Source organism: Thamnophis elegans, chromosome 8 (assembly GCF_009769535.1).
Source record: "Thamnophis elegans isolate rThaEle1 chromosome 8, rThaEle1.pri, whole genome shotgun sequence".
NCBI lineage: Eukaryota > Metazoa > Chordata > Lepidosauria > Squamata > Colubridae > Thamnophis > Thamnophis elegans.
The window spans coordinates 40,222,300-40,248,169 of NC_045548.1; the positions used below are offsets into that span (position 1 = coordinate 40,222,300).

A 25,870-nucleotide genomic window follows, 5' to 3' on the forward strand; every position below is an offset into this window, starting at 1 on the left:
TCCGCTTCCGTTGTAAGCTTGATCTCGTGCTTGCTCCCTCGGGAGGATCGAGATTGCAAGAGAACAGCAGGCAGGGCAGCGGCGGCCGCAGATCACGATGCTGCACGAGGGCGAGAGAAGTCTGCTAGTGGCAGAGCTGCTAATGGTGCTCAGCAAAGGAGATGGCAGCAGCGGTGTGGGAGATGTCTTCTGTTTGTGCACCCGGGCGTTCGTCGAGTGAGTCGATGTCAGGCGGTCGATCTGTGACTCTTCTGGATCGGCTAGATCTGTGTTTCTCAACTTCAGGATCTCTTAGATGCATGACCTCAAATCCCAGAATTCTCCCCAGACAGCTTGCTGTTATCCCATCTTCAAAAATGTTGAGGTTGAAAAACACTGGTTTTCACCTGATCCTAGCTGGGGCGGGGGGGATACGGTGGCGGAGATTTCAAATTTATGTTTTGAGTCTTTTGCAAGAAAAAGAACCTCTTGTGCGAATTCAAAGGCATAACAGATGACCACGTTACCTCTCAGCGCTTAGGAAGTTGGTCTTATCGTCCTCGCGTAGATCTCAATGGAAATTAAGTCCGAAGGCGAGCAGTATACGCTTGCACCGGGGTTGATCGTTGCCTGGCATGCTTTTTGGGGTGGAACAAAAGTTTTTTTTTTTTTTTTAAAGACGCATTTTGTAGGGGAAAGTTGCTGTGCCCATTTAACCAGAGCATCTTGATACAGCTCAGTCTAACAAGTGTGTTTGTATAACATGAGACCAAAATGAACAAACGACATTATTCATTAATTAAAGCCACTGTCTTAATAATGTTGCATGTAAATGTTAATAGAATAAACTATAGAGCTGCAACTTTTTTTACTGTACTATTATAAGCATAGAATAATGCTTTCTAAATTAGTCTGAAATATGTCTTCTAAACTGCAAATAGGAATTAGCTTTTATTAACAATATTCTTATCTGCTTCAGCTGCTACACAGGTTTTTATACCTAAACTGAAAATACTAGACTTCCCTTTTATAACTCTTCATTACTTCAGTTCAAAGCTATCTGAAGGATTATTTATCTCAGTGCAAGTCTGCCAGTATTTAGAGATTTCATCTAGATATCCTACCTATGCAAAAAGAGGTCTTTTGGGGGTGATTCCCTGCTTTTGTACTGATCTCTTTCCCAACCAAATTAGGGAAAGCATTGATAGCACAAATGGAACATCTGATTATGTGCTTTTAGCTATTGAAGGGATCCAAGTGATAAGATCTGTCTCTTCATTGCTTATCTTTGAATGTAAGAGAGAGCTTTTTTTTCTGCCTACAATAGTATTCATTCTTGTGTAAAATTAAACAGTTGCAACCTTCTTTCTGTACATGTACCAGTTTAAATTAGATTGTGTACAGTATGCTTATTTTTGGCTGGATTGAAATTTTGGCACTGATATACCAAGTTAAGTTTTAAAAGCAAGTTAAGCACATGAAAGACATACTGGAAAAAGCTCTTTTTGTTACCCATTCATGTTGTTCCTTAATGCTTTACTCCCATATCTCATTGATGTTATTGATTTTTTTCTCCAGAGATCGAAATTTATACAAACTAGGCTTAAAAGGCTTTTATGTTAAAGATGCTGATGACAGCATAGGTGAGTTTTTTATTGAAACGTTTCTTGTTAATTTTGGCTTTTTGCAACCATTGTTATAGACCAGTGTGAGAATTAATATCTTCAGGTGTGTTTAATTGACATTTAAAGCTTTTATAAAAAGGCATTACCATAGCTGGGCTAAAATATCTGGTCAGCCACTAGATTACAGCCAAGAGTTGGAATTTTTCTTTTTACTGTCAGATAATTTCCTATTTTATAAATTCTGTGTGAAATTAAATTACACTAAGTTCCATTAATTCATACAAAAACACCAAATAATGGGAAACTTCTTAAGAATAATTCTTCATGAAGAAATACAATTTTAAAATCTATAAGGATTTTGTGTTATACTTACTCCTTTTATACTGAATATCAGACCACTAGCATACAAATTCTGCAATAACCAATTAAGTTCCATCCAGAACTGCCATGGCTTACAAATAAATAAATCCTACATAAGGATATGTTTCTTGTTAAGGTGAAATGTTTAACACAAGTGAGAATACATAGACAGAGTGAGTTCTTGCTTAAATGACAGTGATTGGGACCAGAATTTATATTGATAAGCGATATGTTGTAAAGTGTGATGTCACATGACTACACCACTTAGCAACAGCAGTTCCAGCAGACTCCAGTTAAGCACATCACCATACGTTGCTAAGTGAGAATCTTGTGTGATTGCAACTTCTGATTTCCCATCAACTTTGCTTGTGGGAAACTGGCAGGAAACGTTACAAAACCTAATCATGTGACCACCAGCACTGTAAAAGTAGAAAATCCAGGTTGGCAGGTTCCCCCGTCATAATCACATGACGGGAGGCTGCTATCATGACTGGAATTTTGAGGACCCTCTTCTTTATACTAAAACATTCTATTAAATACGACTCATTCAGCACCGCGTTAAATCTGGTCACTGAACAAGTGTTTCTTAACCGAGGACTATATATATATATATATATATATATATATATATATATATATATATATATATATATATATATATATATATATATATATATATATATATATTAAAGGAAAAGGATTGATTAAGGAAAAGCTCAAAAACATGATAAGAGGGATTTGGATATTCTGCAAGGAGAAGGAAAAAAAGCAAGACACAAGAGAAAATAGAGCAAGAAAGAGAAGAAGGGAAAAAATTCTAGAAACACTATGAGTTTGTAAGGGAGAATCCATAGCCCCCAAACCTTATGTTAGACCTGAAACCAAACTAGTTTTCCTTATCAGAAATCCAAAATTGATGGACTTTACCTTATAAACTTCTATTGTGTATTAATAGGAGAAGAGGAAATTACTGAAGATAACAAAAAAGAGGAGAAACCTATCTTTGAGACTACTGAAAAATTTAACAGTCTTGCTCTGGAAGTAGATGATGTCGAACCAGATTCAGAAACTGAACTTATGAAGAGTATGGGGTTACCCGTACAGTTTGGCAGTTTGGCAGCCGATAAAACAAAAGCGGTAAACCCCAGTTTAATTTAGTTCAAGTTATTGAATTAGAAAATAAATTAAGAAGTATGCAGTAGAATTGTATTGCATATAAAGAGAATAGTGATTTTTTGTGCTTTTTACTTTTGTGTTTTACTGTTCTTTATTTTTATTTCATAGATTTTTTTCCTCCAGCCTTTATTACTGTATAAGTAGTTCAGGGCAATGAATATATATGATACTTTTTCTTCCTCCTGTTTTCCCCAACCTGGCAAGGTTGGTTGCTGTGAGAGATAGTGACTGGACCAAAGTTGCACAGCTGGTTTTCATGACCAAGGTGGGATTAGAATTCAGAGTCTTCTGCCATTTTATTTTGTATGATTGAAGGTGAAAGAAGACTCAGTGCAAATGTATCTAAAGGATTTCAAATAACAATAAAGTATGCTTATGAGTAATTGAAACAATAAACTGGAAATCCTGAAGCTCATCATTTGAAGATGCAGGTCATTTTTGCCTCAATTATATTGCTTCGGTGCATGAATCTTTGAAGATTTTTTTTCCTTTATTGATAAACTAGCCATCCTGTGGCTTCAAAAAGAAACCCTGTAGCTTTTTTTTTTGAAGCTATTGCTCTTCTAATAATTCTGAAGAAGCATTCAGAATCTCCACCAGTGTTCGTTTTAATGCCTGATATTTTCACTGGTATAATAATCTCAGTCCATCAGAAAATACCAAATTGGAAAATATTGGCACACAAAATAAGTTTAGGATATTAAACCTGAACTTGGAATTCAAAATTATCTGCTTGCTTTCATATTACATTTTAGGCCTCTGAGAAGATTGGCAAGATAGTTAACAAAATGACAAAGAAGAAGAAAAAGAAGAAAAAAATGCTACAAGAAGATATCCATGAAACCATGTGGCAGTCCATGGAAGAAGGTGATGATGACCATTCTCTTTCTGATGATGAAATCTTAGTGGAAAAGGAAGACAACTATGCTGAATTCTGTCAAAATGGAAGCATGCCACTGAATGAACTGCATATAAATGAGGAATGGGAGCAATACTGGCATCAGTTTGGAGAAGAACTTCTATGGAAAAGCTGGGAAAAGAAACAGGAGGGGGCTAATCCTGAACCTTGGAACAATCCTGAAATGAAGGATAAGTGGGAGCAACACTATAATGAGCTCTACTGGTATTACTGGGAACAGTTTCGCTACTGGGCAAGTCAAGGTTGGACTGTTGATGCTACACATGGTAGTGATCTAAAAGTGAATACTGGAAAACTGAATAGTAAGCAGTCAGAAAAATCATTAAACCCAGACAGCCATGGAGAAGTGCAGAACTCAGCCTTTTATACTCATACTCCTTCCATAGACATTTGCAAAGAAAATCCTCTTGTATATAATGATCCAAGTAATGATTATATTTTTTCTAAAATCAGTGAAATAAGTCTAAATTCAGAAGAAGCAGAACACAGTAAATTGCAAAGTGCAGCTGATACTAAAGAACATAAAGAACCAACTCTAGCAAGCATTTCAAGGCATAGTCCTTACAATTGTGGCCAGACTGAGAAATCAGATAAGGAAACAAGAGAAGGAAGTGTGTCTTCTAAAAATGGATGCTCAGATCAGCCAGGTTGGTATTCCAGTCTTCATCTGGTATTTTTGTGACTGTTGGAAATAGGTTTTTAAACCACTTGATCCAGGCACCTTAGCAGCATCAAAAATTCCTGAATGGCAGTCAGCACTGAAATTTATTTGGATGATTCTGTTTCTACCATATTGCTCATACAAATATTAGCTATTCGGTTCATTGGAGTATCTCATATTAGCAAATCAGTAGTTGGATTTTAAAATATATAAAGTATATGTTTTTACAATTGAGATTTCTTTAGCAATTTTAAAAGAGCATTTTGGTGCATTTCTTGGCTTGGATCTCATACTTGAGGCCTCTAGATTGTCTCCACTTAAAGGGAGGCTTAATTAGTTTTCAGAGGTTACATTATCTACTAACCAGCACAGTAGACAACACTACACAACCAGTTGCATTGTTTTTAAAGTTTTATGGACAACCTAGAACAATGGTTCTCAACCTCAACAACTTAAAAGGTGTAAACTTCAACTCCCAGAGCTGAATGGAGTATTTTGGACATAGACGTCCACACATCCTTAAGCCTCTGGTATTAAACACTGTCCTAGAAAATGCTTGAAAAGGATGGCTTTAGGCTTCTATACAACTGAGTTGTATAGAATTACTTTTGTGAGTTGGATGGTCTTATAAATCAAGCTTCATATCCTGGAAATTTAAATTATAAAAGGGATACAATCATCTTATTTGGCTAAAATTGTTGTACATTAATGTTCTGTAATCTGTATTACTGTATAGTAATAGTTTCAAATTGTGCATGTTATTTTCTATTACATACCTACTACCATATTAGGAAGTTAACATGTACTGAAGAAAAAAATATGTTTAAGCATAGAGCAGAGCTAAAGATACTATTCTTTTTCATGATATAATAGTGCTTACCAAGATTTACAAATGTGTTTGCTTTTTTAATTATAAACCAGTTCTTTTATATAATAGAAGGATTGGTCAATATTGCTTGGCATGGTCAAGTAACGCGATCATAAAATCTGAAATATAATAAAATAAAATCTTAAATATATTTTACATATTTTGAGTTTTTTTTCCTTTTTCTGATTTTATTTTTTAAATGTTTTAATTTCCATAATAAAGCAACCAAATTTAGGAAAAAGGGTTTCTAGTACAAAGTATTTGAATATTCCTAAATCAGATACTTATAATGCATAACTGTGACACCATTGTCTTTCAGAAATTGTTGTAAATAAATCAATAAATTAATTTACTTAGAGAAAAGGAAACACAATGATTTCTTTATCAAAGTGTTTAATTTTAAATATATCATTCTGTTACGATTTTTTCTTTTTTCTGTACTAGGTTTACAGCAAGAACTTTTGGATACCACAGCAAAGGGAACACCTGACAGTAATGATGGTGATGAGGAGCCACCTGAGCATAAACCTGTGAAACTAAAGAGAAGGCAGGTTATCCATTATGTCAACAGATTGTTCTCATGCTATTTAGTTTGGGGGAGGGGAGTATACTTGATAGTTGTGCTGGAGGGCTGCAGCATGAGGTTTCATTATGCATTCTTGTTTTTGGTTGTATTGAGCTCTTTTTTTCCTGTTAACATGTACGTCTATTTTAATCTCACACTACTTTTTTTGTGAGGCCCATTTTATAGTAGTTAAGGCATCAGGCTAGAAATTAGGAGACAATGTGTATGCATGTATGTGTATATACATATATATATATACACTGCTCTGTCAGCGCGCATGCGCGTGCTGGCCAGCTGAGTTCATGCCTTTTTAAAGCCATTTTTCGCCCTTCCCAGGCTCCAGAGGCTTTACAGGAGCATGGGGAGGGTGAAAAGAGCCTCCCCTGTCCACCCCATCCTGGAGGCCCTCTGGAAGCTTCATGAGCTTCCCTGAAGCCTCCGAAACGCAAAAAAACGGCCCTCCAGACAAACCGGAAGTTTGGAAATGGACTTCTGGTTTCCTCGGAAGGTCGTTTTGACTGCTCCGAAAGCTTCAGGGAAGCCTCCAGAGGGCTTCCGGGGGGGGGGGGGGGTGAGATTGTTTTCACCCTCCCCAGGCTCCTATAAAGCCTCTGGAGCCTGGGGAGAGCGAAAAAAGCATGCAAAAAATGGGGGGGAACGCCTGTAGTGTGCGCATTGCATTATGGGTGCGGCACGCATGCACACGACCCCCTGCGCTCCCCCCACTTATGGTACGAAAGCCAAAAAAGGTTCACCATCGCTGGCATAGGCAGTTAGCAAGACATCCCAAATAAAGGAGTGGTTCTGCAGGTGATGACCACAGATCACTTCTCAGTTCCTATGCTTTCTGGCTGATGGTTTGGTCACTTTTGAATGCTGGCGGTGCTTTCACTCTAGTGGTAGCATTAGACGAAGTCTACAACCCACACAAGTGGCTCAGGTAGTGCAGCTCATCCAGGATGGCACATCAATGAGAGCTGTGGCAAGAGGATTTGCTGTGTCTGTCAGCGTAGTGTCCAGAGCATGGAGGCACTACCAGGAGACAGGCCAGTACATCAGGAGACGTGGAGGAAGCCGTAGGAGGGCAACAACCCAGTATCAGGACCGCTACCTCTGCCTTTGTGCAAGGAGGGACAGGAGGAGCACTGCCAGAGCCCTGCAAAATGACCTCCAGCGAGCCACAATTGTGCATGTGTCTGCTCAAACATCAGAAACAGACTCCATGAGGTGGTATGAGGGCCCGACGTCAACAGGTGGGGGTTGTGCTTACAGCCCAACACTGTGCAGGACGTTTGGCATTTGCCAGAGAATAGCCAGCAAGTTCGCCACTAGCACCCTGTGCTCTTCACAGATGAAAGCAGGTTCACACGTGTGCAGATGTGACAGGGTCTGGAGATGCCGTGGAGAAGGTTCTGCTGCCTGCAACATCCTCCAGCATGACCAGTTTGGCAATGGGTCAGTAATGGTGTAGGGTGACATTTCTTTAGGGGGCCACACAGCCTTCCATGTGCTCGCCAGATGTAGCCTGACTGCCATTAGGTACCAAGATGAGATCCTGAGACCCCTTGTGAGACTATATGGTGGCCCTGGGTTCCTCCTAATGTAAGACAATGCTAGACCTCATGTGGCTGGAGTGTGTCAGCAGTTCCTGCAAGACAAAGCCATTGATGCTATGGACTGGCCCGCCTGTTTCCCAGACCTGAATCCAATTGAGCACATCTGGGACATCATGTCTTGCTCTATCCACCAATGCCACGTTGCACCACAGACTGTCCAGGAGTTGGGGGATGCTTTAGTCCAGGTGTGAGAGGAGATCCCTCAAGATACCATCCGCCACCTCATCAGGAGCATGCCCAAGTGTTGTAGGGCGGTCATACAGGCATGTGGAGGCCACACACACTACTGAGCCTCATTTTGACTTGTTTTAAGGACATTACATCAAAGTTGGATTAGCCTGTAGTGGTTTTTTTTTTTTTCACTTTAATTTTGAGTGTAACTCCAAATCCAGACCTCCATGGGTTGCTAAATTTGATTTCCATTGATAATTTTTGTGTGATTTTGTTGTCAGCACATCCAATTATGTAATGAACAAAGTATTTAATAAGAATATTTCATTCATTCAGATCTAGGATGTCTTATTTTTGTGTTCCCTTTATTTTTTTGAGCAGTGTATATACATGCAGGAGGCCGACTAGGCCACATCCACAATGGTCGAGTGTGTGTGTGTGTGTGTGTGTGTGTGTGTACACATAACCATTGTGGGTGTGGCCTAGTCGATCTCCTGCATCACAGCGGGAGGGGGGGGGCTCCAGAAGCCGGAAAGAGACCTGTTTCCGGAACTTCCAGTAGGTCTGTTTTTTGCCCTCCCCAGGTTTCAGAACTTTCTTTGAGCCTTTGGAAAGACGAAAACAGCTTTATCCAAACTCTGGAGGCCCTTCGGAGGCTGGAAACAAGCCCGTTTCCAGAACCTCCAGTAGGCCTATTTTCCTCCCCTCCCTGAGCTTCCGTAGGGGCCCTGCACTTGGCATGATGAATGGGCTGCATGGGGACTCTGGGGAGGGGTGGGCTGGTTGGTAGCCAACCAGGGGTGGCTTTTGGGGGTTCGCTGAACTGGGCAGAAACCTAGCTAGAGGATCACCTGAACCCATGCGAACCCCCAGCAGCCCACCCCTGGTCATTCCTGATTAGATAAAAGAAATTGTTTCAAGTGAAAAGGATACTAATTTATAATATTTAATTTTAAAGATGCTCTTATCTTCAGTTCAAAAGGCAACAAAGTTTTACTTTTAATTATCGTGTTTTGAATTGTAATGATTATTGTGTTTTCTTTCAAGCCATGAACTAGATGTAGAAGAAAATCCTCAGGATGATTCAGATGGAATTTTCTGCAAATTGGGGCTCCAGCATGGCACAGGACAAAAGTAAGGTATACTAAAAGGTTTTTTTAAAACATCATATAGATCAGTGCTGCTCAAACTTAGCAATTTTAAGACAGCATGCTGGTTTGGGAACTCTGGGAATTGAAGTCCACATGTCTTAATATTGTCATATTTATTTTAGACTTGTCCTAAAACAGTTGTGTCTTTAAGTAAAGATTTACCCACAGTGCTGCCTAAATAGAATTGAGTACTCAGAATTTTTGAATATTATAAAATATTGAAGGATTTCTATCATTGAAGACAATAAAAAATATTCTTAAGTCTCCAGACAATGAAAAGAATGTAAATTATGCTAATGATTCCTGCATCTGTTTCAAATCCTTGAGTGAACCTGAGATCAGTGTGGTCTTTTAGTAAGGCTTTTTAGTATATTATAACTTTCCAACAACATCTACAAACTTATGATATAGGCTTATAGATATGGCAACTTTAGAGAAAGTCAAAAATCGCATATGGAAAGTCTACAGGGTATATATATATCAACCCAAATATCAAATTCAGATGTCTTTTTCTCTAGTTTAAACATATTTACATGATAATTACTAAGGGAATAAATGTGTGGTGAAATAATTGCAACGCTTAAGACTGATGCATACTGATCATACAACCTGATTTGTATGGTTTTGGAACTGTTTTAAAGCAAGGATTTACATCTTAAAAAATTAAAATACAATTTTGCTTATATTTATCTCACACATACACACACACAAACAAAAATGTAGGCATTCTTTCTAAATAATAAATTTTTAACTTCTTTTCAGATACAAAGGCATTCCTAGCTTCAGTGAAAGAAAAGTGATTCGTGTTAATAAAAATATTAAATTTAAATCAGTGTTATTGGACATGCGCAGAACAATCAAGACTAAAAACAAGCATACATATTTTACAGATGAACCTGAAACATTTATGTTGAAGAAAAGTAAGACCTTAAATAAGGTATATATTGTTTGCATATGGAATATAGTATAGTACACAAAGTTCTGTTATTTCTTTATTACAGTAGACTACATTTTCTAATGTTAATGTTTTAACTGTACTACACTGAATAATATCAAATAATTAAATGACATAAAAGAGTATATATTTTCTAGCATATGTAACAACAGAAAAGATAGCTTTAAGTTGTTAATTTGGAAAACTGAAGAGGAAATACCATATTTTTCAGAGTATAAAACACACTTTTTCCCCTCCTAAAAGAGGATGAAAATTTAGGTGTGTCTTATACATTAAATGTAGCCAAAAGGCATAGCACAGGAGGAGGTGATGGCCTGTGGGAATCCCTGCAGCCTGAGAGAGCTGATTGGGGGTATTCTGGGAGGCCGATCCACCCGCCAATCAGCTGCTCATGATGAATCATAATGTGCTGAAGCTGACCTGGCTGTTTGCTATTTGCTGCAAGCACGTGTCAGAGTTTCCAGCAGCAATCACATTTAGAAAGAAAACACAAGTAACTGATTCAGCAGGATTCAATAACTTCTCTTTATATATAATATAATACATTAAGTAAATATACAATACCAAAAGAAGGTTTTCCAGTAGTTCAACAGAGAAGTTTCACTTTCAGTTTTAGTTTCAGATATCAGCACAGCTTGCCGCTTTAGTATAAAACAAGCCACACCCTGACTCTACTGTCTCCTTCCTTGTTGCTCAGACAGCAAATACTGTTTTATTTCCAAACAAACCCTCAACTCTCACACACTGACAGGACACTAGGCAGATGAATACCATGGATGCTGGTGGGCAGAGGCAGAATATTTTTTTTCTTATTTTCTTCCCCAAAAACTAAATTGCATCTTATACTCCAGTGTGTATCCAATGTGTGTCCAAAAAATATGGTACTTTCAGTCTCTAAATGATTACAAGGCTTTGTTCTCAACATAGAATGTTTTGCAGACACTTAACTAATGACTTGTGTTTTGGCATTCTGCACTAGAGGCATTAAGGTAGAAGTAGTATGTACCATATTTTTCAGAGTATAAGACACATCTAAAAGAGGGTGAAAATTTGGATGTGTCTTATACACTGAATGTAACCCCACCCATCCACCGGCTCCCACCCTTTGGACTCTGCCTCCCAGAAGTTTATCTCCTTGCAGTAAACGGGGAAAATTGGGCTTGCAGAGGCTGCAACAGTGACGTGCAGGAAGGGGAGGCAGGGCCTCACTACTGTCATCATGAAAAAAAAATGTAAAAGGAAAAAGGCTAAGGTAGTTACTGTCAGAGTCACAGTGGATGACTCTGCTTAGTCTTTAAAAAGCCTCTAAAAAGTGCTCTCTGCAGGAGGAGGCGGGAGAACCACGTGCCTCATTTAGTCTATCTTTATGATCACTTGAGCAGAGATAAGCAAGGGTTAAAAGGGTTAAAAGCCGAAAAATTCCTTATGTAGATGAGGCACTTGGTTCTCTCACCTCCTCCTGTAGAGGGCGTTTTTTTAGAGGCTTTTTTCAACAGTTAAGCAGAGTCATCCATTGGAGACTCTGGCAGCAGCTAAGCCAGCCTGACCTCAGCAGCTCTTGCCTTTTTCCTTTTACATTTTTACATTTTCATCATGGCAGACAAGAGCAGAGTTGAAATCCTCTGTGAAACAGCTGGAAAAGGTATGTGGGTCGGAGGGAGGGGGAGGAATTCAAAATTAATGTAATTTGTAAGTAATTGTATTATTGTAAGTAATTTTTTGTGTGTGTGTGTGTTTTACCCGCCTCTGCTAGCGCATGGGCTGGCACTTTTTTTTATGTCGGACATAGCGGCAGGGCTTTTGGACGCTCCGGTGCTGTGTCTGCCATAGAGGCAGGACATCTCTATGTCAGACACAGTGGCAGGGCTTTTGAACGGCCCGACACCTGCTGCCCCAGCGCTAGCGGCAAAAGCTGCCCTGCCGCTGTGTCCGTCATAGAGGCGTCCCACCTCTATGGTGGACACAGCGTCGGTGCATCCAAAAGCCCTGCCGCTGTGTCTGACATAGGGTGGCTTTTGCCCGCTTGCCTCACCAGCCATAAACCTCACTGCATGTCACTGGGCTGCAATAGGCTACGGCAATCCCTGCAGCCTGAAACAGCTGATGATCAAGAGGCCCCTGCTGAAATTGAAAGTGAAACTTGCTGTTTGCTGCACCAGGCAAAGGGCTGATCAGGCTGTTTGCTGCAAGGAGGTCAGTCAATAACTATAAATGCCTGTAAAATGTTCAAATTATTAGACTTATTTTTTAAAGTCTGCTTTATTATTATTTTAGACAACTTAACAAATGAAGAAGCTTTTTACAATAAATGCTTGATCTGAAGAGGCCCAGTGCTATTGTATCTTCTTTTAAATAGCAGAGAATAACTATACTTCCATAAAGCCACATCAATTTTAACAGCATCTGTACAAGTATAGTCTGAAATGTAACACCACAAACAGTGTAAATCGTCTGTACTGTTTGCTGTTTGTTGCAAGGAGGCAAATTGCTGGGAGGCAGAGGCAGATTTCCACACACACACACACCTTGTTTCCCTCCCCAAAAGCTAGATGGGTCTTATACTTCGGAGTGTCTTATACTCCAAAAAATACGGTATTTATAAAAAGTGTATATGTTAAAAAGATGTTAGCATTTGGAAAGAAAAATACAATGGTGAGGTTCTGGGGACAAACATGAAACATAGATAACATTTCCTGTTTCTCATAACAGACTTAAGTACACAGTGTGGTGAAGGTTATCAGTAGATTTGGGAGGACCTCAGTCTTTTCATAAGTATCTGAATTCTTTCGGGGGTGGCGGAATTCTTTGCAGCATCTGACAGACCGCAACCATATCACTGGGAAGATTCTAATCTGATTGTGTCATTATGTATGTTCATACAAAGAAGGATTCTTTCCGCCCATTTTTTCACTGCCTATTTTGAAAGAAAGATTAACAGATCCAAATGTGAGCAGAAAACCCATGAGAGCACATGAAAGCTAATTACCAAATTTTTCTGTTTCCTCGAGGTCGATTTTTGAAGCACAGTGTCTGCTAAAGGTAGAATATTTTTGTTTAAATTTGACTTTTACAACATGTAGTATTTTTAGGTACAGAAATTCTTGCAAAAAGCGAATGAAGATGTGAAAATTGGACCTGAAGGCAGAGTCTATCTGAAGGTAGAATCTTCTACCACCAGTGATTCAGATGAACAGGAAAATGCTTCTCACTCACAGAAGAATTTGAGTCTCCAAAATTGTGACTTGCTATATCCTAGTTCAGATACACACGAACTTGACAGTTTTGAAGTAAAAGACAAGGAAAAGCTGATAGGCGAAGGAGAAGAAGCTCCATTAGGAAGAGAACTCGTTCCCCTGGATATTCCAGACTACCTACAAATGGACACAGAAGGTATGTGAAATTAAAAATAACGTGTTTATAGATGTACATACTGTAGTTGTATAGTGCATAAACTGGAGTGTTATAAGAAAAAAATATAATTGACTAATAACAAATGGTGCTCTTGTACTTACCGTAGCTTTTTCTAGGTGCGATTTTCTGGTTTGTTTTTTTTTTTTTTTTTTCCATTTTTAAAGTGTCATGCTATTCTTACATTTTATACAGTCATTTAAATGTCCAATGAATTTATGCTTTCTTACTGTAGTGGATGCTAATAATTTAGCACATCACACCAAAAAATGTTTGGTTTCTTGAATATTGTATCTTAAAAGATGAAGTGAAATTAATTCCTTGATGTTCTTAAAGGTATTTTTTTAATATTCTTTTTTTTAAATGTGCTTTTTTTTGGCGTAGGTGAAGTAAATACTTTGAAAAAGAAGACAAATAAAAAGATGCATAAGTGGAAAAACAGAAACCTTAAGTGTCTTCCTCACGAAATAGCCGATGATCCTGAGCTGGCTAAATACTGGGCACAACGATATCGATTGTTTTCTCGTTTTGATGAAGGCATTCAGTTAGATAGAGGTAAGTTTTTAATGATACTGTGTTCTATGACCTAAAAACTATTTTCAAATAATAACCAAGTTCTCTGATGAATTGTTCACATACATAATTGCTGCTTGATGCTATGGTTCTTTTTTAAGTTTGCAATTAATGAACTGCTAGTATTCCTCCTATTTTTGTGGATTACTTTGAACAAGTACCAAAAGTGTACAGATAGTCCTTGACTCACCACAGTTTGTTTAGTGACCATTCAAAGTTACAATGGCACTGAAAAAAGTGACTTACGGCCATTTTTCACGCTTATGACCATTACAGCATCCCCATGGGCAAGTGATTTACATTTGGATGCTTGACAACTGGTTCATATTTATGATGGTTGCAGTGTCTGTCCCGGGGTTATATGACCATCTTTTGCAACCTTCTGACAAGTAAAATCAATGGGGAAACCAGAGTCACTTAACAATCATGTTACTAATTTAACAACTGCAGTGATTCGCTTCACAAATGTGGCAAGAAAAGTTGTAAGATGGAACAAAACTCACAGAACAAATGTTTCATTTAGCAACATTAATTCTGGTCTCAATTGTGATCATAAGTCAAGGACTACTTGTATATATAGCCTGTTCACTTCCCCATGAGAAGGAAGTGAGCCAAATACCAGTGTCTTACTGTGATGCTTGACTGTCAATCACAGAACTGCCAGGAACATAAGCCAAGAAAGGTTAGCATTGTTTTTGAGGTCCAAGACTACTATGAGAGATTCAGGCATTACAACAAACTGCCAAAAACTGATGATAGGAACACATGAGCTATGTATATTTGCAAACCTCTTATTCATATTTTGTCAGCAGAATCCAGGAATTCTGATTTTTTATTACATGCCAGTGTGACTATTCAGTATGTAACCTAAGAATCTTCTCCTTGGAAATTAAAGAGGTTGAGCAAGGGATGCCTTTGTGTGATTATGCAGGGCAGTTTTACACTTGTGTTCTTAATTTATGCAACTATCTAGCTATTTGATAAAATGCATTTGCACTGATTACTTTATTTTGAGATTCTTTTCCTTTAAGGCCATATCACAAATATATTAACTGCTTTTTTTTTTAATCAGAGGGATGGTTTTCCGTAACACCTGAGAAAATTGCTCAACACATCGCAGACCGTGTAAGGCTATCCTTTGACTCTGACATAATAGTAGACGCCTTTTGTGGTGTTGGAGGAAATGCTATTCAGTTTGCCTTGGCAGCAAAAAGAGGTAAATTCTTTTACTAGGTTTGAACTTTACTAGATATTTCATAACAGATGGATTTCTAGTTCGGGCTAATTATTGTTCCCGCTTAGTGTTTCTCAGACTGGAAACTTTAAGATACCTGGACTTCAACTCCCAGAGTTCCCCTGCCAGCTTTATAGCTGGGGAATTGTGGGAATTGAAGTCCAGATGTTGCCCTACTACAGATGTAGTCAATAACCCTAGGCAATATATATATTTTAGCTACAGTTAGGCTAGCTACTATTTTTCTAGAAAGTATCTGAAATTTTCTGTTTCATGGGTTTTCTTTTTAAGCTGGCTGATATTTAAATTGGTTTCATCTTTTCAGTAATTGCAGTTGACATTGACCCTGTGAAGATCCAACTCGCTCACAATAATGCCATGGTTTACGGAGTGGCAGACCAAATAGAATTCATATGTGGTGATTTCATGAAGCTGGCATCCAGTCTGAAAGCAGATGTTGTGTTTTTGAGTCCTCCCTGGGGTGGGCCTGAATATGCTGTTGCAGAAATCTTCGATATTCAAACAATGATTTCTCCTGATGGATATCCTTTTTAAAAATAATTTTGTTGTAGCCCTCATTCTGTAACGATAAAACTGATGTTGTTCTCCTTTGAGTGACAAAGCTTTGTATTTTAACATTTGTGTGTCATGGTGGTGTATTGGTTAAAATGCAGTATTTCAGGCTACTGGCTGCCAGCGGTTCGGCAGTTTGATTGTCACTGGCTCAAGGTTGACTCAGCCTTCTATCCTTCCAAGGTCCGTAAAATGAGAATCCAGATTGTTGGGGACAATAGGCTGATTCTGTAAACTGCTTAGAGCGAGCTGTAAAGCACTATGAAATGTTATATAAGCCTAAGTGCTATTAATAATGGCAAAAGGAGATGATAAAGTTTGCAGATTGATATCTTTATACCAGTGGGAAGAGATTTCCAACTTCAAGAGAAGTGAACAATAAGGTGGTAAATAAAAAGCCATATACAAATAAAGGAAAATATTTGTAGCTCAGGGTTGAAATGCGGGGTCCTTGGTGATCTCTGATGATGTTACCTAGCTTGGATAATGAAATGTCTACAAGAAAACAACCAAACCCAAAGCACGAAGACCCCCTGAAAATGCCACATAGATTTTTTTTTGTTTGCTTATGATTTTAATAGATATCAAAGGAAGTATCAGAATAAGATTTTCGGTGTGGAGGGTTTTTAAAAAAATTATTTCTTGTGACAGTTTGTATTCATTATGTGAACTACAGTATTTGAAGCTGTCTGATTTTTTACAAAGTTTTGAAAAATGAATTTTAAGTCACCTGAAAGATTGTACGTTTGTTTTTAAAATTATCAGATATGACAGTTTTTGTTCTTAAAAAGTTGCACATTTTGTATACTAAGTTCTATCTGCAAAGTAAAACAAATATTAATTGCATTAAATTATCTCATAAAGCTGAAAGATTTCAGATGCTATGCAAATCTTACAATGAATCATTATTACCAGTGTAATAATACTGTCCAGATTAACATGCTTCAGTTTTGTTTTAAATAAGTACTTTAATGCAGTGCCATCTAACTGGTGTTCTGGTTAGAATAATGGAAACTATATAGAGATGACTGACTCAGCATGAATTTGTATATATGTCTCAGAGATTGGAATCAGTAACCAAACTGAATACTCAGTCCTGAGAGATAGGCTTTCAGTTCCCCACATCCGTCATTATTCTGCATGCCCAGCCAGCCACTCATTAAATTTCAGAATTTATTGTTGGGCAGGGAGTGGTGGTTCTGCTTTATGTCCTAAGCAGGGGTGGGATTCAAAAATTTCAGCAATGCGTTCTCTTGCTGGATGCGCATGGCCATGGTGGGCATGGCCTAGATGGCCTCCTGCACCACAGCTGGGAGGCCGTTTTCGCCTTCCCCAGGATCCCGAGGCTTTCCTCGAGACTCCGGGAAGGCGAAAATTGCCTCGTTCAAGCCATTTCCAGGAGGCGCATTTTTCCCCCTCCAGGAACCTCTGCACAGGCCCTACACTTGCTTTGTATCCAAAATGGGCCAGGTGGACACTCCTGGGAGGGGCAGGGTGGCCAGCCATGGGTGAGATTTGGAGTTTCTCCAAACTTGCCATAACGTTAGCTACTGATTCTTGCGAACCTGTAGCAGCTCACCCCTGGTCCTAAGGCTGGTCAGCAGAATGGTTATGCAGCAAAATAAATGGAAATCGGGCTATAGAAACAAATGGTAGAATGGACTAATTAATTCCAGAATGCAGTGTATAATGTAGAGTAAAAATGAGGTAGAAAGTATGAAAGTAAAGCATTTCTTTAATAAGGAACTTATAGAAATTATTGTTGTTTGGCTAAATTAACCATTCTAAGTTGATAATACCTCCTCTAATATGGGTTGATCCATAAGTCCCCATCAGTTAAAAAGGAAGCAAGTTCAAAAACATTCCCCATTCTGGCTCAATTTTCTGTTTATGTTCTTATTTATTGAACAGATGAAAAATATAATAAATCCTTCCTAGGATTAATCACTAAAATAATTCTCATATAGACTATGATTAGATAAAAACATTTAGTGTTTAGTTTTTATATGTGGAAGAATGTATATTTAAGAATATTGTCCCGAAAAAACCATTGCAATATAAAAAAAATTTCTTAACCCAATTTTACATTTGAAATTTTTAACCTGTCACAGAAGATTACCAACAACATTGTTTATTTTCTTCCACGTAACGCGGACGTAGATCAGGTAAGTTATAAATTATAGATAAAATAAATACTTTTAGTCAGAAATTAAAGTGTAAATTAAGGTTTCTAGTCTGTATATGTATTTGTGTAATGTGATATGTTTTTGTTCCTTGTGTTGTTGTTTTTTAGCACACTTTACAGAGGTTAGGATGTATGCTACTCAGAATCATTTGCAATTGCATTAATCTATATATCTATTCAACTAAATAAAATAAATGTTTATCTTACTTGGTAACTATAGCTAAGCTGCTCTCTCTGTTTCTTTATGCCTCCACCTCAAAACCTCAATAGGGAGTTGGAATTGCAGAACTATTATGAAATTCCAAGAGAATCTAATCTTGGTATAAAGTATATAAGGCTAGTGTAAATATATATTTTTGATGCAGAACAAGTGCTTATGTTTCACATTTTACACCATACAGAATCAAGGTAGAGTTAGTTTGAATCTCTTTGACTCTCCCCCCTTTCTCCAGACCAAGATGTTGCTTATTTTGTTCTAATGACTCTTGCATTCCTCTAACTTTGCACTCCCTACACTCAGTAGTCTTACACTTTAGAAAAAGGCTGGGGAAGAATGGTAAAAGCTGAATGGTTATGGATAGAGCTTTTCGAGTACTATGTTATGAGGTCTGTTCTGTGTTGTCATCAATATTCCCTGTTTATGACATATGTAACATTGACTTTATAGTTTTGTTATAGTTTAATTGTAACTATGTAAATATCCTGCTGTGGAGTATCAAATACAAAACAGTTAATATCCGAAATTCAAACGTAACTTCATATGTACACTTATGTTATTAATTGAAGCTACAAAAACCTTGTGTCTTTACATTTCCTCTAGAGGGAGCAGCAATTCCAAAAATAATGTAATGTGAACATTTGTTATATTTTAAAAAAGAAAAAAATATGGACTGTTCAGAGCATATTGGACACATTTGGAGCAAAACTAGTTGGGTTAGAGAAATGCTAAAACCATGACAGCATTTGCAGGAACTATAGTCCATGTTTAACATAAATTAATTTGTTTTAAAAGTTCAGAGATGTAGTGCTTTAGTAGATAAGGAGTGCGCAACTCAAGTTCTGTCCTATCCTGAGCCACCAAAACTCACTAGATAATTTTGGATCAGTTACTCTCTTGGTTTATTGTTGTCAGGAAAAGTAGCGGAAGTCATTGTCTATACCAGAGCTGTCAAACTCCCGGCCCATGGGCCGGAAGCATCACATCCATGCCCGGTTTAGCGAAGGGGGGGAAAGTCCTGATATGTCAGGTGATGCTGCCATGATGACACGAGTTTGACAGCCCTGGTCTATACTATCTGGAGTTTCTGAACATAATATAATTCTATACTATAAAACTGTTATTTAAATGGCAATATATTTATTTCAATACAACATATCAAATGAAAGTAGTTTCTAGTTCATTGCAATCCCAAAATAGATAGTAATGAACTGTAGGTTATTCTCTAGTATCTTGAAATTTTCCAAGTCTGTATAAAATTTAGTGAATCCTATTGAGGTAATAACTTCTGTAATTACTCAATTTTCACACGTTAGTATTTTATTAAGATTGACAGCACAAAACTCTGACAATTAGAAGTTACTAACATGTTGGTACATAAGTTAAATTGGATGTGTTCATTTCTTCTGGTCTTATTGCCTCCACGCAAACAGTAATTACAGCCAGCTCTATTTTTGCAGAAGTACAGATGATTGTGAAAATGTTTTATGGGAAGCCTCCATAAAAAAGTTTTACAAGGTTCAATTGTGTCAGCAGTTGTGGTCATAGATCAGTTTCATAAGGGTTAATATTTTTTATTTTACACATTTATTAAATTTGTATAGTGCCTGCTATCATACAATTTTCAGTGGTAGACAAGTGTAAAATACCCACAGTACAAAAAAACCATAATCAGAAATAAAAACAACCGGTGTAAAATCAAAAATAGAAACACAAAAAAAGAAAATTCACAAGATGGTATCACCTTCGTTAAATTAAAAAGAAAGCCCTCCAGAAGACCATCAATGTCAGGGCAAGTTGAATGTCCACAGAAAAGATGTTCCACGCAATGGGAACTATATTGGAGAAACAGCTAATCCTGGCCTATTGCCCTTACTCTGTCAACTTCCCAAGTGATAAGTCTGAGACAGGTGGATTATAGTTGAAGAGACAGTCCTGAAGCCATATAATGCTTTATAGGTCAAAATAAGCATTTAAAATTGCATGTGGAAATCAGGAAATCCTGATTATCTTTGTAGGGCCTGCAGCAAAACTATAATATGCTGCTGGCACAAAGTCATTTAACAGGCATGTTGTTGCATTTTGTGATAATTACCTTTAAAGGTGGGGTGATCCAAAAATGCAATTTCATAGTAACAGAAACATCAATTACTGTTGTGAATTTACTTTCTAAACAGAATGTTGCTTTCACAGCCTGAGATCCCAGATGGTTGAGATAGTTGAGGGGCTAAAATCCCTGTTGACTGCTGTTGGCAAAGCCACCTGGTCATTGATACGATACAGTAACATCCCCCAAACCCTAAAGTAGGAGAGCTGTAACCATATAGCACATGCAGTTATTTCCCATAAACACATTCAAATTTGGGACTGAATCCCCTGAAACTCCCTACTAGATGTCTATTCTGTGTCTGTTAAAAAGTGGATCACCAATTAATATGTACATGTGTAATAGTAATAATTACAGGTTGAACTGAACTCCATTATGAGTTAAAAGAATAGAACTACATAGTCTCTACAACTCTCATAAACTAAAAACAAAAATCATGTCATTTAAATATAAGCAAATTGCCTAAGGCAGGGATAGATAACCTGATGGTCTTGAATGCTTCTTTGCTGCCCCAACTCTTTTTTGATGGGTTCCAGACACCACCACCCCAACCACATTTGTGGAAAATCAACAGCATGTTTCCAACTATATTAGAAACAAAATACTGTACTTTAAAATGGTAACATAAGCCCTAAACTAGGCTTAATGTACTTAAAACTGAAATACTTATATGTGCTTTATTTTTACATATATGTTCATACAGTATTGTATCTACATAGGGATTTTGAGGCACGTCCAATTTATTTGGTGGGAAATGCTATTAAATAGAATGATTTAAATTTTGTTGATTGAAGAAAATTGCAGGAACAATTGAATGCATTTATCTTTCGCACTAAATATTGAGTAATACTGTACACCATTTCTCTACAAAGAATTGTGTAATATAGAAGTTCCCCTTGCAGTTTTAAATGTCAAAGTTCAGTGACCTGTGAAGAATCCTGAATAATAAAGTTACAGCCATTCTCCTATAACTCTCCCAGTGGTATTGTATGGCCTATATCTTATTGACACAAGGAGCAGGAGAGTAACTATTGAATGGCCAGCTAGCGGTTTGTATACCATAACCAGGTGGTGCAATTACGTGGCACTTAGGCTGCACTTATGGTTAATGGATTCGAACTGCCAAACTACTGACTTTTCTGATCGACAAACTCAGCGTCTTAGCCACTGAGCCACTGCATCCCTAGCGCCGTGTAACGGAGTGAGGTCCCATTACTTCTCCCGGCTTCTGCCAACCTAGAAGTTCAAAAGCACATAAAAAATGCAAATAGAAAAACCACCTTTGGTGGGAAGGTAGCAGCATTCTGTGCGCCTTCAGCATTTAGTCATGCAGGCCACATGTCCACAGAGACATATTCCGACAGCGCTGGCTCTTTGTCTTTGAAACGGAGATGAGCACCGCCCCCTAGAGTCGAGAACCACTAGCACATATGTGCGACAGGAACCTTTACCATATGATTAATGGACAGTCATAATGGCCCAGTAGTAAAACGGCTAGGTAGGTCCTGCAATATCTACAATTTACATTGTTTGATCAGTTCAATTAAGAAAGTTTTTCTGTATTTTATTTAAGGTAATGATGTAAAAATCACTAAACTTTTATTGAAAGTAACAACAGCACATACACAAATAGAATAATTTAAGGAGGTTCAAGATAGTGTAGCATATTTTACAGTCACTTGTGCCTTCAGTAAGAATTCTGGAATGGATGGATCATCACAGATAAGGTCTATATCCGTAATGGCGAACCCATGGCACGCGTGCCACAGGTGGCACACAGCTCCTTCTCTGTGAGCATGTGAGCTGTCGCCCTAGTTCAGTTTCACCGCACATGCTTATAAACCTGCTGCTGACCAGCTGGTCATTAGGTCTGCCACGCAGGAGGCAGGGCATGTGCGGGGGGCATGTGCATGCACGTGGGCAGGGCACATGTGCAGAGGCTGCACTCATTGCGTTTTGGCGGTTCGGGCACACATTTTGGACACTCGGTCCAGAAAAGATTAACTATCACTGGTCTATATGAATGTTAAGAGTCAGCACACATTTGATGGTACATAAGAATGAAAAAGAATGAAAATATACCTTCCCAGAACCTGATAGTGTAACAAACAATTTCTGATACTGTTTAAACTTTGAATCTGGAATTTTTCTTTGGGGATTTTTTTTGTTTTGTTTTAAGCAGCTTTTTAGATGGCTGACTACTTTTACTTTTGCATCCCAAGGTAATTGTATAAAAAGAATCACACAATTTCTTTTAAAAATAATATTAACCTGTTCCTCACTCTTCACAGCTAGATTTTATTTTTAATTATCATTTAAGTAGCGAGAAAGTGTGTTTGAATCTTAAAAGAAGGAAAAGAAACGTGAAAATTGTCATATAACAGTTTGGAATTCATATTTAATGTAAAATAAAAAATCAGAATTATTTGGTCTTTCAAACGTGACTAAACAAAATTGAAAGAAACGCTTCTAATGTTAATAGGAATGGGAAATAATACAATGAAGATATTGTACACTGACTAGTTTTTGTACTAAATAGAAATATTAATCATAATTGTATGAACATCAGTAAATAGCCATAAATCGTTGTTAACTTTCAAACAGTTCAGCATTCATGTTGGCTGAATTGTCATTCTTTTTCTCCCTGAGATCCTTTGATAGACTTACTCATTGTTCATTGAACCCTTTTAAAGCATTCTAATTATTTAGTATTATAGTATCTTGTACCAGTTAATACCCTAATTACATAATGTAATTATGTAAGTGAACAATGCTTCTGTGCACAATGTGTAATTCATTTACGATATTCTTACATTCATCCTGTATTTCCTGAGTAGATAGTTTCTAAACTAATGTTTTAGCAAATCTTTGAGATTAGAGTGTTAAAGTTTTAATGCTTTGGGTTTTATTTCTTTTCCAAGTGTTTCTTTCCTAACTATTGCCTCTTTCAAATTTCTTTTGTTGTTTTTAAATAGCCTTCATGGTTTTTTGTATTTCCTGCTTCAGTACATTACTTCTTGTTTTTTGGTTTCCTGCTGTGGGACTGACTGGATGCTGAAAAAGCAAATGCTTTCTTTTTCTTTTACAGAAAGATAGGGGTTGGGAAAAGCTATTTTGACTCCATCTTTGTGCAAGGATCTTTTATGACATAGAGGGGGGTTGATTCTATGGCTGGCAGTGGGCGTGCTAGATGATATCAGGAGACACATGAAATGCTGAACACAGGAGCACCTGGATTGCCCATTTCCAACAGCTTTTGTAGACATTCACAGGTTGAACTTAGATATTCTAGAAGGAAAGCCTATACCGCATAAAGCACTTGAGTATTGATAGGAACAAAAATTAATCAGAATATTTTGTAGGCTGGATCTTTGATGTGATGTGCTTTTATATTTTTACAGCAGGTCTGAAAAAGCCTGAAATAAGGGTTAGGAATAAACACAACAAAAAGTGGAGGGGAACATATTTTTTTCTTTGTCTTAACTTTTACCACTTTTGATTTTTTTTTAATTCTCTTGATCACCCAGTCACGACGTTTGGGGAGGGGGAAAATATTTGGTACTAGTAAAGGAGAATATTTGTATCTCAGGGTTGATATGAGGAAAATATTTTTAACAATGACCAGTTATTAATTGAAAAAGATTTTGAAATTAGTGATTTTCTATCCATTTATTGTGAATTTGGAATAAGTTAGTGCTAAAAAAGATCATGGAAAAGGGCATGGAAAGAAACCCTAATTCTAAAATTAAATTGCTGGAGGAAATGTTCCACTTGGTAAATAATAAAGCATAACTGAAACTTATACTAGGGATTTTCCCATAATAAATGCAACTATATCTCAAATATCTTAATTTTCTGATACTGATTTTTTTACAGGTGGCTTCCTTAGCTGGACCAGGAGGAAAAGTTGAAATAGAACAAAATTTTCTGAATAACAGATTGAAGACCATAACTGCTTATTTTGGAGATTTAATTAGACAAAATGTATCCTGACTTATTTATTAGTAAGCTGTTTATTGGGGATAAAAGAGATAATCAAATTTTAATTATAATTCCTTTTATTTACTTTTGTTAATTTCTTATTGCAAAATGTTCCATGTTCTATTAAACTTGAGAAAACAATGGTTTAAAATGTTTGTCACAAACACCAATAAAATATTTTATAAAAAGACTTAAAATATGTTGATAGTAAAAAGATGAGAATTGACTGAAGCAAAATTCCATATTTAGAATCTTACATTACTTAAGTTAATCTGTTTGTTTCTATCCTAAAAAACATTTTAAATTTGGCTATGAAATGGTTACAAAGAGAGAAACCTGCTTTTTCAGCAGAATGGAAGGAAGTTATTTAAGGAACATTTCGTACTCCTTTGAAATACTGCATCAATTGCTTTTCATCATCATTGGCTGAGATTACGGAGCAATTTTTATCTATGTTTTATCTGTGAATAAAAGTTGATTGAGATAAAATAATTTTACTATATACATTTCACCAACTCCAAAAAGATTAATTAAAAATTCATTTACAAATACATTGCTAATTCAGTTAGCAACTGTAATTGGGAAGAGAAACTCCTTTGCTAAGTGATATGATTGTAAAGCAAAAATATGCACAACTGCACAAACTTAATAACAGAGTTCTGGTTGTGATCATTAAGTAAATTATACAACATTGTATGACTGACTCACAATTTCCTATTGTCTTCCTTTTTGACTTTTATCAGATGCCGGCACTGATGGTCACAAATGACAATCACAAGTTCATGGATGCTGTGACTATCATAATTATGTGCTGGTTCTGAAGCAGTCAAGTTACTATCTATCACATGTACACTGCAACAGCTGCAACTTTGAGGACCAATCTCCTCATTCAGCCCTATCATAACTGCAAATGATTGCTAAATAAGTGGTCATTGTACAAAGACTGCAGAGGTGGTATTCAGCAGGTTCTGACCAGTTCTAGAGAACTGGTAGTGGAAATTTTGAGTAGTCTGGAGGACCGGTAAATATCACCTCTGACTGGCTCCTCCCCATCTATTCTCTGCCTCTCGAGTCCCAGCTATCCAGAGGGAATGTGGTTTTGCAATAACCTTCTCCTGGAGTGGGATGGGAATGGAGATTTTACAGTATCTTTCCCCTGCCAAGCCCACTAAGCTATACCATGCCCACCAAATCACACCAACAGAACCGGTAGTAAAAAATTTTTAATCCTGCCACTAAAGGACTGCTTGTCATTTTCACAGTAAACTATGAATGCTAACATCATTGTGGATAACAGAATAGAAGAAATCAGTTTCTTTCAGGATGGTCACAAGGTTTAGAAAAGTATATCTTTTCAAAGCAAATACTAAAGGAGAAATATTTAAGCAATAAGTACAGAGAATCTATGGTGGTTATGGAATAACTTGAAAAAAAAGTTGAAAAATAAATGGAATATATAAAAAAAAGAAAAAATCACTGCTTAAGGAAAATTCTTGGCCAAAACAGGAAGGAAAGGATATTTTGAAACAGTTCTTAAGTGTATGAA

The 25,870-nt window shown here is 37.2% G+C and overlaps 1 protein-coding gene across 1 annotated transcript; it reads left to right on the top strand.

Annotated features, from left to right (window-relative positions):
- On the top strand, positions 1 to 25,301 carry TGS1 (trimethylguanosine synthase 1). The gene is made up of 13 exons (XM_032223022.1): positions 1 to 216; positions 1,558 to 1,622; positions 2,920 to 3,101; positions 3,896 to 4,706; positions 6,033 to 6,135; positions 8,988 to 9,074; positions 9,854 to 10,028; positions 13,136 to 13,436; positions 13,839 to 14,009; positions 15,100 to 15,243; positions 15,587 to 15,803; positions 17,921 to 17,999; positions 24,220 to 25,301. The coding sequence occupies exons 1-13, from the start codon at positions 98 to 100 to the stop codon at positions 24,334 to 24,336; spliced, it is 2,571 nt and encodes an 856-aa protein (XP_032078913.1). The 5' UTR covers positions 1 to 97; the 3' UTR covers positions 24,337 to 25,301.
- Positions 25,302 to 25,870: the final 569 nt, after the last annotated feature.